The sequence below is a fragment of the Lepisma saccharinum genome, chromosome 10 (genome assembly GCF_977018435.1).
Source record: "Lepisma saccharinum chromosome 10, izLepSacc3.1, whole genome shotgun sequence".
In the NCBI taxonomy this organism is placed as follows: Eukaryota; Metazoa; Arthropoda; class Insecta; order Zygentoma; family Lepismatidae; genus Lepisma; species Lepisma saccharinum.
In genome coordinates this window covers 82,012,844-82,028,919 of record NC_139238.1, presented here as the reverse complement: position 1 = coordinate 82,028,919, position 16,076 = coordinate 82,012,844, and the positions used below count along the sequence as shown (strand labels likewise).

The 16,076-nt window shown below is 37.5% G+C and overlaps 1 protein-coding gene across 1 annotated transcript in view; it reads right to left on the bottom strand.

The window, feature by feature from the left end:
* The window catches only part of LOC145994405 (ATP-binding cassette sub-family C member 4-like), a 123,802-nt gene extending 110,121 nt beyond the window's left edge, over positions 1–13,681 (bottom strand). Inside the window, exons 1-2 of the mRNA XM_083130528.1 lie at positions 13,453–13,681; positions 5,862–5,972 (exon numbers count right to left, since the gene is read on the bottom strand). Coding sequence (XP_082986654.1) covers positions 5,862–5,972; positions 13,453–13,529 — 188 coding nt within the window. The 5' untranslated portion in view covers positions 13,530–13,681. The remainder of the gene's footprint in view (positions 1–5,861; positions 5,973–13,452) is intronic.
* Positions 13,682–16,076: the final 2,395 nt, after the last annotated feature.

Genomic DNA, 16,076 nt, shown 5'->3' with positions numbered 1-16,076 from the left:
ACTAACCTTATTTTAATGACTTCATGTATTATTTTGACACATTTAAAAATATCCAAAATTGATGAAATCATATTCTAAATAAAGTATTATGTACATCAAAATATTGTTCAAATGTTTCAATCAAAAATAGTGTGCACTATTTGTTTAATTATAATGAACTCATCAAATGAAAATATTATTTTTATGTGAAACAATGTAAATTCATTACAGAATCAAAATTCAATGGAAAGTAAACCAAAAGGGATTGTTATAATGTTATTGGATAAGATTAAAAATTAATAGTTTGATGTTCAACACATCCAGTTTTGTAATTAAATATAATGAACGCTGCACCAGTGGCACATCGGAAATAAAAACAAACTCTAATTTAATAACTTTCATTAACCTCCCATAATTTTGGTTTTAAAATCCATGTTCTGCTTATTGCTCTTAGGCAATAATACGAAATATATAAATTAATTCTTTATTGATTGTAATAATGTTTATAATGTGATTCTATAGGATACTTGTACTTCAGACTAAGGGACACAAATCTCTGATTTTTTTTTCAGATTGCTGAAAAATTGTGGTTATATGCTTCATATATATTGCTTGCCCCAGGCCCCACATGCACCTAGGGCCAGGCCAGTCCTGTTGAGGAGCAAAATAAATGATATCATTCCATCAATCACTAGAGTAGTTTCCCAATTATCCTTTCTGTGCATATTGTGTTTGATATTACATGGGAGACCCAGGTTCGATTCCTGGGGTGATTGATTTCAGGTGGCAATTTTTCCAACACTGTTCCTGCATCGAGCAGCTCTGGGGTTCACCCAGCCTCTAATAAATGAGTACCTGAGTAAAGGTGACTGGAGTGTGGTGCTGACTACATCACCTCCACAAATGGTCAATTGTGAATGTGTGGGACCCTACCTTTACAATCCTCTCTAGGCTTTCATGGTATATTGTAACGTGCCTTTACCATGTACCTTTCTTAGTAGGAAATTGTTCGTAAATGTTAAGATGAGTGCAAGTACTTTTCACACTTCTTCAACTACTGAAATAAAGGATCAATTTATTTCATCTCTACACCACTCATAGTCATACGCTGGTTGCCGTGTTTTTGCATAGATTACATTGTCTATGCATACGACATAGTCTTCATTCTCCACATGAGGAATGTAGAGTACACATAGATGCACATCACTGGATGTAATCAGATTTAGACCACTCTCACCCCAGCATTGCCTGGCCTATCTGACATCTGAGTGATAGCCATGATAATGCATTGTTCCAATACAAGTGATTGCAGAATGGCCATATGTCCGTTTTACCTAGTTTTGAGAAAAATGAAAAAAAAACTATATACACTGTGGCATAAGTCATATATTTTCGGCCGACTACTGTCATTCGAAAGATTACAGTATTAGCTAATAACAGGTAAACAATTAACAATGTAACTTTATTAACAACTGAGAAATTGTCATTTTTTCTGCTTGGACTTGGGGCATTTCTGCAATCAATAGGTAACTAGTGGGAAAGTATACTATTTAGTGTTTGCTTATGCATTTTAATTTGAACCAAAGTGCATAGTTACAATCAGTGTATCGTGAACAAAGAAAGTCATGTAACCATGAAGTATTATTTACTTATTTTTATATGTATGGAAGGGCTAATAAGTACATGTTAATTAATATTATTAGTTTAAAAGATACAAAAAATGCTGAGGAACTATTATTGTACCAAACTGACATATTCCATACTGACATACAGATGTAGGCTACTGTTCATCAACACAATACACAATGTTGCACTGTTCCTGAACGAGTAACAGCAACTTTAAAAACTTTGTCTGCTTCACCGTTCTTTAAGCAATTAGCCATTGTAGCATGGCATTCCAGAATTCCAGAACGGATTCATCTTGAACAATGTGGGCAGCAGATTTTTTTAATGTCTATCATCTTACTTGCATTTATTGCCACTTTGCCATCAGTATAAGCTCGTTTATTCGGAAAATGCACCTTTCACGTAACGCTCTGGGACACCCCAGCTGAAAAGTGTGGAAGTACAATTCGTTTATCATTGTGGATGCTTGTAGTGTTCCAAATACACTGTCAGAAAACACGAAATGATGAAAGTTAGAGATATTGAACACTACTCTCTTATCCCTTGGTGCTGAAACACTTTCCAATGACGTAGTTGTCTTCTTGTAAAACTGTTTCCACCAGTTGTGGAAGTTCAAGATGTCATCGGTGTAGACCAGGTGTACAGTGAACCTATTCCTGGTAGTCGATGCTAAGATTAGTTCTACATACTCCATTACAGTGTATATTCTTTCAGTTCGTCGTAACTTCCGTTTCATGCACCCAAAGTCTCTGTCATTTGGTAAAAAAGAGTGGCCCCTGAACGGGAAGATAAGTTCTATTTTGTGGAATCACCCTGTATCTACTAAGGCTTGACAGAGTCATACTACACAGTGATTTTGGTTTTGAGCTGCACAATTGTCACAGAATAGAATGAGTTCCTTTACAGTAGTAGAAACCTTGGTACTTAAATACTGATATAAAAAACTGCACATTTCATTTGGGCCCTTATGAGCTACCCCCTCATGATAAATGTAAAAATGTGACATATGAAGTTTCATGTTATGGATACCAAATACATTCACTGTTAGTTGTCTCAGCTAAAATAAATCTTGAACTGGAATTTTTGGAAGATGAAAATTCTGCATATAGTCAAGACTGAGGGCCAAAACTTCTTCCTTTTCCTTGTTATGTGACTGGCTGACTTTCAGAGCAGAATATTTTTGTTTTGCCTTTTGCTTGTGTACCAATATTTCACACACTGTTGTTTGTCTTGTGGCTTCATTCAAAGTTTTGTTCTTTATTTTCATGGATAACATCTCACATTCACAACAGGTGTCTACTTGTGGCCTACCAAAATGTAGCTGAAAATCTTGATTAAGTATTTTCACATAATATTCATATTTAATGGGGGAATCAGGGTACTTTTCTGTTCAGTTCAGCACTTAAATAATGGTACTCCTTATCTGAATAGTGGGATTCTTTAGTGGGAAATGACATTATGTGTTCATGGACCTTGGCAATTTCAAATGCAGGGATAGCATTGCCACTTTTTCCTTTGCATCTTCTGTCTGTGCGACTTTTACCTTGCAAGAGGAGCTGCCATATTGTTCTCACTCGTTTCTAACTTACAGCATGCAAACTGAGAAAGGTCTTCCGGCAAATATTTACGTGATCTGTTCCAACCATGCAAAAGTATGTGAATGAGTTAGTCTTATCCTTCTATGGCCTATGACGTTGGACAGGATCTGCCTTTATTAAACATTGCAGAAATACATCTTGCTCGTCTTTCGTTTGGAAATCATGAAAGTGGGTAAGAACTGACACTTGATCTTCTTCACTAATGTTTAAGCAATGATTTTTACGACACTTACATGGCAGTCCTACCATTTTCGTAGGAATTAACTTTCCCTTGTAATTATAATGTTCACGACCCTTTATTTTTGCACTTTTTATAATGTTTCGTTTGTAATCTGCAGGATAGTTCACACCTCGTTTTCGTTTTCTTGACAATCACATTTCTGTGTCTGACATTTTCTCAATTGCTAACCACGATCAACCCACACTAATAAACAATGCACCCTCCTTGTCACACCATACTGTTTGCTGTTTGTTGCATACACTGTACGAAATCGTTTATTGTAGTAGCTGCAGGATACCAAACTTTTGAATAACATCACCCAGGGGTGCCAACTGTTGAGTGCAGAAAGGCCTCATGTCCTAGACTTAGGGCTCTTTTACACTCAACGAAAACTTCACATTCGAATTTCTCACACAATATTGCAGGTAGGAAAGCCTTTCCTGCACTCATCAGTGACTTTACATCTAAAGAACTGAAATCCAGTGTAAACTCAAAATCACCAAAAAGTGGACATAAGGCCTTTCTGCAATAAGCGATTAGGGGCAGGTGCAGAATAAACAGATGGTCTTTTATGAAGCTTCATAGGATAATGAGTTTGGGTTTCTCATGCTCTAGAACACAGTAAGCCTTCTCTGTTCTTGATGCCATACTATACATCATCCAGACAACAGCGGTGGCACCGAGAGTTACGACGTGGCAGAAGGAAGTATTAAGTGAACCTCATTCTACAGGCTGTTGCGTTTCTTATCATGCTAGATTGGTCGCTTCCCCACTCCCCACTTCCCTTGCCAGCATGAGGATCGGCCACAGTAAGAATAGAGAAGACCTGTAATTCCAATTACTGAGATTAATACAAGTTACTTTCCTAAAGCAAATGTCTACTCTTCACTGTGTCTTCACAAGTAGAGCCTACAGGTACTCCTGTTCAGTGCTGCCAACTTTTAAAAAACACAGGTTGAAATCGGAGATTTGTTTCATAATTTTATGCAACAGTACATGTTTTAAGCAGGCTGAGAATTTGCCCTATAACGGCTAAAAAATGTAAGCTTTAGCTTTTAAAAACTGTTTAAGGCCATTTCTGAGAGAAATACATTAATTTTATAGTTGCTACTCGTGCCTCGTTAGTCATGAGTGCCTATTTTGCAGATAACTGTTTTTTAAGTGCCTATTTTTAATTTTTGGTGCTATTTGCCTGCCAGTTTTGAGAGTCTTTAGTCCTTGATTATACATCCTTATCCTCCCATACATTCCAAGTAACGATGTGACCACAGAGAGTGTAAATAATATAGGACACTGAAAGTATCATATTGGAGATGTAACAAAGTTTTATGAAATATTCTGTTAATGTTTAGTCAGTAATTTAGTTGTGATAATATGGAACATTTTCTATTCTTAAGTGTGGGGACGTTATTCCTAAAATAAAATAATGAGGCAAATTATTGGGTAGGCTCAGGCTCCACAGGGCCATATAAGTTGGCACCACTGCTCCTGTTGAAAATCTGTAACTATCAGGCTCCGTCAATAAATAACAAGGCAGAGAATATTACACCAAAACCATGGTAGTTAGAAATGGGTCGACATGTCTAAAATGGAGATGTAGGTGTGACGAAACTGATTTGCGCATGTTTCCCCGCTAGATGGCATTACGTGTCTGGCAAGGTATGCGGAAAGGTTGCTAACCGAGCAGCGGGCATGTCCAGTCATTCCGTGTTTGACTGCGATGCACAATGGAGGCATCCAAAGAGGAGCAGTGGTGTGTTGTGCGCTTTTTCAGAGCAGAAGGTGGTCGTAAAATCCTTCGACAAATGTAAGGGATACATGGGGGCACTGTATGTCCTGGACAAAAGTGGAACAAACACTTTGCGAAGGAAGACACGCAGAGTGGAGCACCAAAGCATGTCACACATCAGCATGTTGCGCAGGTGGATGAGCTCATCACGACAAACAACACACAGCCAATGCAACAAAGGAATGTCTGAAAAAATTCAAGTGGGAAGTCCTGAGGTCCCCCCCCTATAGTCCAGATCTGTCCCGTGTGACTTCCACATCTTCGGTGAGCTCAAAAAAGCACTGCAGGGACAACAGTTTCAATCGGACGATGACGTCAAGGAGTGCATGCCCAATTAGTTCCGACAGCAGCCGAAGGAGTTCTACACGCATGCCATTTTGCGAATGGTGTCACAATGGGATAAATGCCTACACAGTGGTGGACAATACTTCTGAAGTTCGTTACGTAAGTACTGTGCAATATCCTCTGCCTCATTATTTATTGACTGAGCCTCATACATTCATTCAAAATACTTCAGACTATCTCAGATCTTCAACTACAATTAAATGACACCCCAACATTCATGTTGAGAAACTCTGTGCCAGAACTTTGAATGTGATAAAAAAGGTTGACAGTTTTGTAGCAATGTAAATCACATAAAATATCTTACGATTCTAACAGGTCTCCTAATAGCTGTGCCTTGTGTTCAGTTAGAGTGCTCTGTACATCCTCTAGTTCCAAGTCTCGTCTGCATCCTGTATAAAACAGAGGTATTATCCACCTGGACAAAAAAAGTGAAAAGAAGTTAATTACTGTTCTTACGCTTTCAACAAGTAAAATTTTCACATAAAATATCATACCAAATGTCTTGTTTCTCTATTGCAGCAACACTAACATACCTAATGTATAGGGTTACCAGACACCCGGTTTATTCTGGACATGTCCTACATTTTAGCATCTGGCGTCTGGGAGGAATTTGAAAAATATCATAAATGTCCTACATTTTCAGTGTCACATAATATTAATTAGGAAAATAATGTGTTTCAATTAAACAAAGAGAAATCATGCAAGTCTATGGACTGCGCTCCCAAACACAATAGTGAAATTTATTTTGATTCAGTCATTGCTCAGAAAGAAAATAAAGGGTTCTGCTGGGAGACTGGGGCCACATTCTGATGATGTCACTGTTCAGTGCCTGAGTGGGATTTCTTCCCTTGGGGTTTACACTGATGGAACAAGGTGTTTCCATTCTTATTCAATATTTTGATTGTAATGCAGGAGTTGTAGAGAACAAGGTTATTGAACTACAAACTACCCTAGATGAAACTTCTGGAACCATTTCAAGTTATGGTAATTGCTGAATATTTGTTTGCTATTCCATGTCATAATGAGAGAGTACTTTCATCATCATCAGCACAATGGAGTCATGAGATAAATAATGTTTTCAAGAAGTCTGTAAAAAGTTTGTTACTGGGGTTCAGTGTAATTTTAAGAAGTTTGACTGTTCAGTCTCTCTTAAAAATATTTCGACTAAACCTGAAATTTTAATAAAAAAATGGCTCCTCTGAGAAGTATCAGTTAAAAAAAGTAATAAGAAGTGTATTGTGTAGCATTGATTGTAAGGTTGGAAATTTTGCATTTAAGAATTCATTAAGAAATCATTTTTTAAAAGCTGAAAATTTTAAATTACTTTCTAATATGTTCTGGAAATGTGTATTATTTATTGTGAATGTTTTGTGTGCTACATTTTCAGACATTATGTCCTACATTTCCCTTATAGCGATCTCGTAACCCTACTAATGTAACCAACCTAATTTGCTGGATAATATTTTGTGTGTATGTTGCAGATGGTACAGCAACTACTAAAAGATATAACATACTGATGAAGCCACCATGCGAAAAATATTTGATTAGTTTGTCAGAACAAGAATGTCTTGCATTAGAGTAGCAAACATAATCCCATGTTTATATTAAGAAACAACTGTTGATAATATGTTGTGAAAAATGCTGTCAATATAATTTAAAATTATGTTTGAATCCAGTTAGTTCTGTTGTCAATATCTGATGTGATGAATATAATAATTCTTAATCTTCACCTTTTCAACAGATTTTGCAAAACATTTTCAGCCCCTAAGTCTCTCAGCAGATGGAAGCAGTTGTTGCTTACCCAAAGCATAATACATAGTGAAGGCTTTGTGTTAGTTTCACCAAAATGACCAGATTTAAAACTAGATTGATGTTTTAAATGTGATGCTTAAACCTTTCATATAATGTAGTTAGTCATCTAGGAACACTTAGAAACTGCTATAGATTTAAAGGCATGTACACATCAATACAAAATGAACCATTGGACTGTGGCAATATCTTTATGGTCATTATTATCATCATCATCATTACAGAATGGCCAATAGGATCAACCTTGATTGAAAAGTTTGAGCTCTTAATGTTGATTAAATTTCCTTAGTATTTTAGTTCTCAGAAACTTTAGACAATATTGAAATAGTCTGTGGCAGAGACAGCCAAACCCCCTGAGCCATGGAATTTTTTCCCATTTGAAAATATATGGCAAGCTATAAAGTTTGAAAGGGGGTTGGTGAGGAATAGGGTTCGAATGCCTCCTACAACTTCTGGCATGTTGGATTAATGTAAGCTTAGAAATCAAAATCTGTAACTTCTTTTCAGCTATAAAACATTATAAGAATCAGAGGCGGCGACAAGGGTGGGCGTGGGTGGGCAAGCACCCACCCGTTTGCCCACCCGAACAAATTCAATAAATATTTACACTCTGGGAAAATGTAAATATCTCAATAAATAAGTATATTCTTGTCTACTGAATATTTCAATACTAGAAATGTTAACAAACTTTGCTGTCCTTTGGTGAAACTAATGAATGAAAAATTTTCTTGCTACTTCATTAATTCAGTAATTTCATAGTGAAAAGGTCGGTCTCGAAAGCCAGAAAACATCAGCGATGGGACTCGATGCGGCAACCACGCATCACCTAATGAAAAGGCCGCTCTGACAGGAACTGGTCCTTAGAGGGCTGTTGCGCCATGGACTTAAGGAGAGAACAAAAAGAAATGACCATAAATGTTGAAACAAAAGTTGCGATCTAATAAACAATTTTGTGATTATAAGCAATAAAAACAGGTTTAATCGGCTGTAACCATGGAGTCTGTTTTATGAGAGGCACAAAATTATGCAGGTATGATAAGGCCAGGATTTAGTGGAGAGGGGTTGCAGCCTTGGGGCTTCATCTGCATAAGGCCCTCTGCTGGGGAAATATGCTTTGAAATGAGCCACATAATGAAAGAATTGAGATACTTGAAATGTGGTAAACCAATAATAATAATAATAATAATATAATGAACAGTCTGATGTAAATTATGCTAAAAGTTATAACATATACTGTGGATATAGGAAGTCCTCCAGACATTGCCAGTCTCAGGCCACTATATATAAAAATACGGTCATGAGCATGATTCAAATAATTTACAAAAATAAATAATAATAAAATAAATAAAAGCATCTTCTCTGCCTTTTCGACCTTGTTATGTCTGCATTGAAATACCAGGGAAAACATTGATGTGTCCTTCTCTCACAATTTTTATGTAACTGTCATCAAAAAACAATATGATGTGGTATGTAAAATAACAATTTTTATATTCATTCTAATAATAGGGAAGTGATCATAATAATCACTACAATACCTAGGTGACTTAAATTTTGATATAACAGTTCTGTGGCTGTGGAAGGAAACAAAAAAAAAAAAAAAAGAGTTGCTAAAGATTGACTAACAATATTCAGAAGTCCGGTCTCTTCATATATTTTTTTCCCTGCCAGTTACGTAAGACACTAAAATGTGTTTTTCTTGTGATTAGCTTGAATATAATTTTAAAATTTTGGAACGGGTGGAAAGAAATCTTCAATGAATGAAGTCAGAGATATAATGAGGCACGATTAGAAATGTTTGGAAGCTGAAAGATCAAAATGTTTTGTCACAAAATATGCAGAAGAGGTTTTTGTTTCTTCTGGGACTGGACCTACAATTTAAACTGGAACCTAAACGAGTGTGCATTGTGCCTCCACCATGGGATATCAAACCCACGCCAACAGTGTCATTCATCAGTACAGAAGATGTGTGTATATAAGAGGAGGATATACAGTACAGTATTACTATGGTCCTGCCTAGGGATTAAAATATTTCTCCCACTTTCAGAGAGAAATATTTGAGCTGGCTCAGTGGCGTGTGGTCGACTTTCAATCTTGCCACCAAAGTTCTAGGGTTCAACTCCCAACCTGGGCACGGATGTTCTTTGTGAGTGTCTCTTTATCAATTTAATCTAATCACTCGTCCTCATCATAGCGATTCCCCAAAAATGGCAGAACACAAGTAGCCTACAAGCAAAAAAGACCTTTACGGAAAACAACGCAGTTGCTCTGATCTAAAAATGAAGTATTGTAGAATTGAAACTACTACCTAAAGTTTCGAAGAGCTATGAACTGGATTGATTGATTGATTGATTGATTTAGTTTATTTTACTTCGCGTTTTGTGCCTCTTGGCTAATTTGCGAAGATGGGGATGAGTGATGAAATGATGAAATTGATGATGGACATTCACAAACAACCAAGCCAGACCGGGATTCGAACCCGGGACCCTTGGCGTCGCAGCACGATGTGCTAACCACTCGGCCACAGGGTCGGGCAGCTATGAACTGGAGAAACTGCATTTGTAAAGTAAGATGTAACTGATTGGACTGATATATTTTACACCGCTTTCAGTTAGTTTTGGCTAATCTTGTTGAATGGTGGTTAAATTAAAGTAATGATGGAACAAACACGCATTGACAAGACACACAAAAAAAAAAAAAAAAAAAAAACAAACACAAATCCCACAGAGGATTTATTATTTTGATTGTGGTTCCATGCTTCAAAACTGTTGGACTACAAGAATGGAGTTTCCAGTGTGGAAAAGAGAAAAGAGATTGACGGAAAAAAAAGCAAGTGAAGAAAAGTTTAAAACTCATAATATAATAAAACCAGTGCTCGGCCAGCATCCATGGTGGAGTGGTTATCGCCCATCTAGCAAAATGTGCATAAAGCATATCCCCAGCTGTCTCACTGCCACCATGTTAAAACATAAGAGCATCCACCCCCCCCCCTCACCCCAACTAACGCCAAGGCTTGACCAAACAACCACAAACATTCAAGCGTTGGATGAAAATATACTGTATATTCATGTACATGCATTTAAATCACGAACAAAACCATGAAATTCTTCAGCATCGTCAATCAGTCATATCATTATTTATCGTCGAAGATATAAATTTTGCATGCGCCTTGAAGTTTTTGCAATCGAAGAACAAAATGTGAAGCAACACAAGCTTAATCAAATTCAAATTTATTTCACCAAGATATATTAGGGAAGAAAGGTCAAATGATTGGGGAATAGAAATATATGGATGAGAAAATCAGTTAAGATAAGAGTTTTGAAGAGTGGAACGAGTGACAGATTGATTGATTATGTGTATTTTAATTCGCTTTCTGCCACTTTTGTCTAATCAGAAAGATGAGGATGATATGATTATATTGATAAATGACACTCACAAAGAACAACCATGCCCAGGTCGGGAATACAACAAAGGTTCCCTGGCCCTAGAGCATGCTGTGCTAACAAATTCACCACAAAGGTCGGCACGAGAGGGAGAGAGAGAATGAAATAGAGGTTGTATGTATCATAAGATCAGGAAGAAATATGCAGAAAAAGAACGCATACAAGAATAAAAAAGCGAAAAAGGTAAGATGTAAATAGGGAGTAAGCAGGGAGAGAGGGGGAGGGGAGCAAGCGAACAAACGAATGAAGTAGTATAATGTCTGACACTTATACCTGCCCACCCTAATTTATCCATATACAGCTTCTGCCTACCCGCTGAAAATTTCTGGTGCCGCCCCTGATAAGAATACAACAGGGAGACAATGCTGGGACAGCCCTTTCTTGTAACAATTGATCCAGAATTTTCAAACATCTGGAATTCCTGAAATTTATGCAAAACAGATTTATTCTTGAAATCACAGTCCCTCTGTGATGTGACCCCACATTTTCACTTCTGGTTGTTCTATTTCCAGTGTTATTTTTGGTTCAGAATTGAAATTCTCTCATGATTTCCCCAAAATTCCTTGTGTTGTTGGATAAGGTTTTGATCGTACTTGGCAAGAGTTGAAATCCTGGGACCTCAAACTTCATAGCATCTTTTCCCCTCAAATGATTGGTCCCAAGTAACCACAACCATTGGGCACACTGCAGTTTTTACGTGGGAAATGTTGGGTTTATGTTGGTTGGCTAATGGAAGTTGGCCTTACGTCGGGCCAACATTTGCCCACACATGGAAAAGTGAGTCAAAATCAGTTTTAAAAACTACTTTCTCCTGTTAAGATAAATTTCAAGACTTTGCTGTAAATTCTAGAGTGTAAAATAAGTGACATGTAACAGTGTTTCTTTCCGAATATTTCAGTCACAGCACTTACTGGAAATATAATATTTTGTTAATGAAAGTAGAAGTTATTCTTCACTTGTAGTTACTCACAATGCTGTAAACATAATGTCACTAAGAATGTAAATGTCCCATGTCCAATTTTTCATTTCTTCAGGAGAAACCTTTAAAGTTTGACATGATAAATTTATTGGACCTTTGTTACCAATGCACTGAAAGTTACCATTGGAAAGGCTGATATGTTGAAGCCTCTCTAAAAAGAAGTAGTTATTTGGTTAGATATTTATGCGGTAACAGTTTCATACATCGGAGACACATTTCTTCAATTTTACACAAGAAATTACTTATGGAAATGAGTTTCTCCAAGGTTTACAATGTTCGTCGAGGTATTTTCTTTCATCGTGGAATATATTTGACTGGGAATTCATGAATTTTTCAAGAGAAATATCTCACCGACACACAATTGCCATTGCTTTCATTTGCTTGTCCTACGACAACCGGACGCTGCGTACATTTGATGACATAAGCCCCTGTCAGTGTTTGAACCCCCCCTTTTTTTTACTATGCTTGCCTAACGTAACCAAACCTAACCTAACATTATCGGAAATGGTTCGTGGGGCTATCCGTGAATGGTTCGTGGGGCTATCTGTCAGCTACCGAAGATTGAAACACTGCATACCCCAATTGTGAGTCAAGATGTGCCCGCCGAAGAAATGAAACAAAAAAGCACTCAGAATGTGAAAAATTGAGTTTGTTTTCATGTAAAAAGCATAATGGCACCTTGAACTATGTTCCGCAATACACAATTGGTAAGTACGAACCATGCAAAACACAAAATATGCAATTTTAATGTGTCTCCGATCTATGAAACTGGTACCATCGATGCTGTAGTTAATTATTGAAATTTCAGACAGAACAATTGCACACAACACAAACTTTGATCTGAGTGTGCCAGTGTTCTATCTACCAGATAAAAAACACTATATTTTAGAAATGAAATTAAGTACTTGTTCTGTAATAGAGATTATACAATTTCATTATAAATTTGTCATTCAGTAGCAAAGTAAAATAAATAAATGCAATCAATCAACTACTTTGTCTGTTAATAACAAAAGTAAGAACCGAAGTCCACAACTACTTCTAAGCAGCTCTGACAAGTGACTGACATTAGAATGCAAGTGGTTTATCTCATACTCACATGGCACTTGTGATTGGTTGAGGGAAATTGTCGTAAAGTTTTATTGGCTGTTGGAGCTTGCGTTCTCGTGAGTACTTCCACTATCAATATATCAATATGGTTGTATGTAGGAATGAGACTATAGTAGATTTAAAAGAATTGCATTTTGAATAGACCACAGCCATAATATCCTGATTTGTTTACAATTTGGAGACATAACGTTTACATTCTCAATGTACGATAACTTAGAGCAATATGTCTGGATTAATTGTAACAGTGAGGATGAATGATGAAGTAGATGTAGAAACAAACACAAACCATTCATGTGTATTCAAACAGGATTTGAACCCAGTATATCTGGCTTCATATCCCACTATGCTAACTACTCCATCATGGACACTCAATTTGAGAAGTGATAGGCACAGTGTGTATAGGTACGAAAATGGTAAATTACAACAGAACATGTCATATTAAAAGTAGTCACAGGTAATCACACCTGTGACACCAGTTTAGGAGAGTAGTACAATATATAAATAATAATAAAAAAAACCATGGTCAAAATACATACTAAGTCTATTTAATGTGGACTTACGATATGGTTATTTTTGCTAAAATATTTGCCCTCTCTCTTGGATGTGGCAAATCACTCTTGGGAAAAGGTGCATTCATGATGTGTACTGTATTGCAAGTATTAAAAATGACTTTGCTTTCCAGTTATCCTTTTCAGGAACACGATTCTAAGACACTGGCTATATACTTGTGTAACAGTTAGAAGAAAAACATGAATGGAAAATTAAGTTTAAATTACTACATCTAGTTCTTTAAAATAATCCAATTCAGCCACTATGGCTAATCAAGATTTATTAATTATTATTTAGGTTAGTCCATAAACTGTAAAAAAGATATTATTGGTCACAAGGACATTACATTCCATTACTTTGTAACTTTCTCTAAGTATTATTGTTTTAACATTTTCTACATTATTGTTCTTACTATTTTAATAGATATCAGTATAGGCTGTGATGGTGATTAGGGGAGTGTGGGAGCAGTTGCCCCCCACTTTTTGTCCCTGCACTATGGTCTCTTCATGGTAAACTTTGTCTACCAAGAGAAAGTAAACTGTCCTTGCCCCTCCTCTCCTCCAGTTTTGGCACTCAATTGCTGATACTGAATATAGGTTAATTCCTTTATATTCAAATCAGGCATTAATGTAATGGAACTATCCCGTATCATGGTGCAATTTGTACTTGTATGATCAAGTAGATGGAAATCAATCCAGTGGTGGCTGGTGGTCTGGCTGTATGTGTGTGCACTTCAGTCTCACGTCCAGAAGTGTTATACTACTCCTGTCAAATACTCGCACCCGTTTTTGTGTACATAATGATGCTAAATGTATTGGCAACCCAAGTTTGATCACTTTTCTCTCATTTGGATTGATTTGATGTTTTAAGTCCACTTTTTGCAAAGGAAGCTTAAAGTGATATCCAAACGACTATGTACCTCCACCGGGAATCGAACCCGGGACCCCTTGATTACAAGGTGGCGACGCTACCACTGCGCCATCAGAGAGGCCCTCACCTTTCACTGAAAATGAGGCTATGACAGAGTTATATTTCATGATTTTGTTTAACAAGGATTTTTTTACCAATTTTAAATATATCTGAAATTATCCAGCCAATCACGAGAAGAGCGATGTTATTGTGCAATATATAATTCAACATTCGATAACCTGACAAAAGCACTCAAAACATAGAAACACCGATCTGCAATATCAATACTATTGTTGATTTGCAAAATATTTCGTAAAAACTTCCTCCCCCTCTCCACTGATATTAATAAACTAGGAGAATAATAACATTGGCGTACACCAAAGAAGCCGATCCATTTATCACATCAATGAAATCAGTTGTAATCTATCTAGCCGTTGTTTATTTCTAATGACAGACTGATCGAAGCAAGCAAATCAAGCAAAATCAAGAGAATAATGAGAAAAAAAGTACTCACATAACCACACTGCCCTGCTTCGTACTTCAGAATTTTCCCCTTCCTTCCGCTGCATCCATATATTACTGCAGTCACTGCACGCTTTGTAACAAACTTCCATCCAAAAATCCAACAACTTTAAATATTAATTTCTGCTTTCACTATGTACAGTTTCCCTATTCATCATGAAATCAAACACTTTGCACTGAAACAGGAACGACCATTTGACAGCGCTAAACAAATTTGCAATGCGATAACTGGCACACAATGCAAAAGAGCTGACTGATTGATTTACTCTCCTTCCGCGGGGGTTGATAATTCGGCTACTGCGCCACAGGGACAGTTTATATTGGCCAAGATGCACTAAGCAAAGGCAATATCAGGCATGTTTAAAACACCCGTTTCGTTTTCAGCTGTCCTCCTCCCATTCACCTTCTTTCTTATCCCTCCTGCATGCTCGGTACCAGAGATGGCCATTTGATTTCGGCATCGCGAGGCCGGCCTCACACGGCCTCAGCCTCCGACTTCCAACTCGGCCTCCAGCCTCACAGGCCCTCAGCCTCCAAGCTCAAGGTCATCCTCTGGCCTCATATGGCCTCAGCCTCCGACCTCCAACTCGTCCTCGGACTCACACAGCCTCGGCCTCCAAGCTCAAGGTCGGCCTCCGGCCTCAGTTTCCGAACTCCATCTGGGCTTACGAACTCCATCTGGGCTTCCGGCCTTAGCCTTCGAACTCCATCTTGCCCTTCGGCTTCACAGGGCCTCAGCCTCCGAACTCCAACTCGGCCTCACATGACCTCAGCCTCGCAAGGCTCATGGAGGCCGAGACTGAGGCTGAGGCCGGGCCTCCGGAGGTTGAACATCTATGGTCTGAACTGGCAAAAAGTTGGCCAATTTTTCTACAGTTCATGGGAAATCCTGTGTGTGTTAATAGAAGGGGCTAATGATTACATAATATTAATAATCATCTTACATTTAACATAGAATTTTACGAGGTATGGAATATCTATATTTTCGCTTTTTTCAGAACGTAAGAACCTCAGGTATAGTACACTGCCCTCGCGTTTCCTAACAAAGGTGGTGAACAGGAGCATACTTTCATTTCCAGGAGGCACGCACGCAACAACGACTGTACAATTTCTGGATGTGGTTTCTAGATAGTCCAGAAGTTACAGACATTCTATCCAGAATACACTCGACATAACACCTGACAAAAGTAAAACAGAGAAAAAG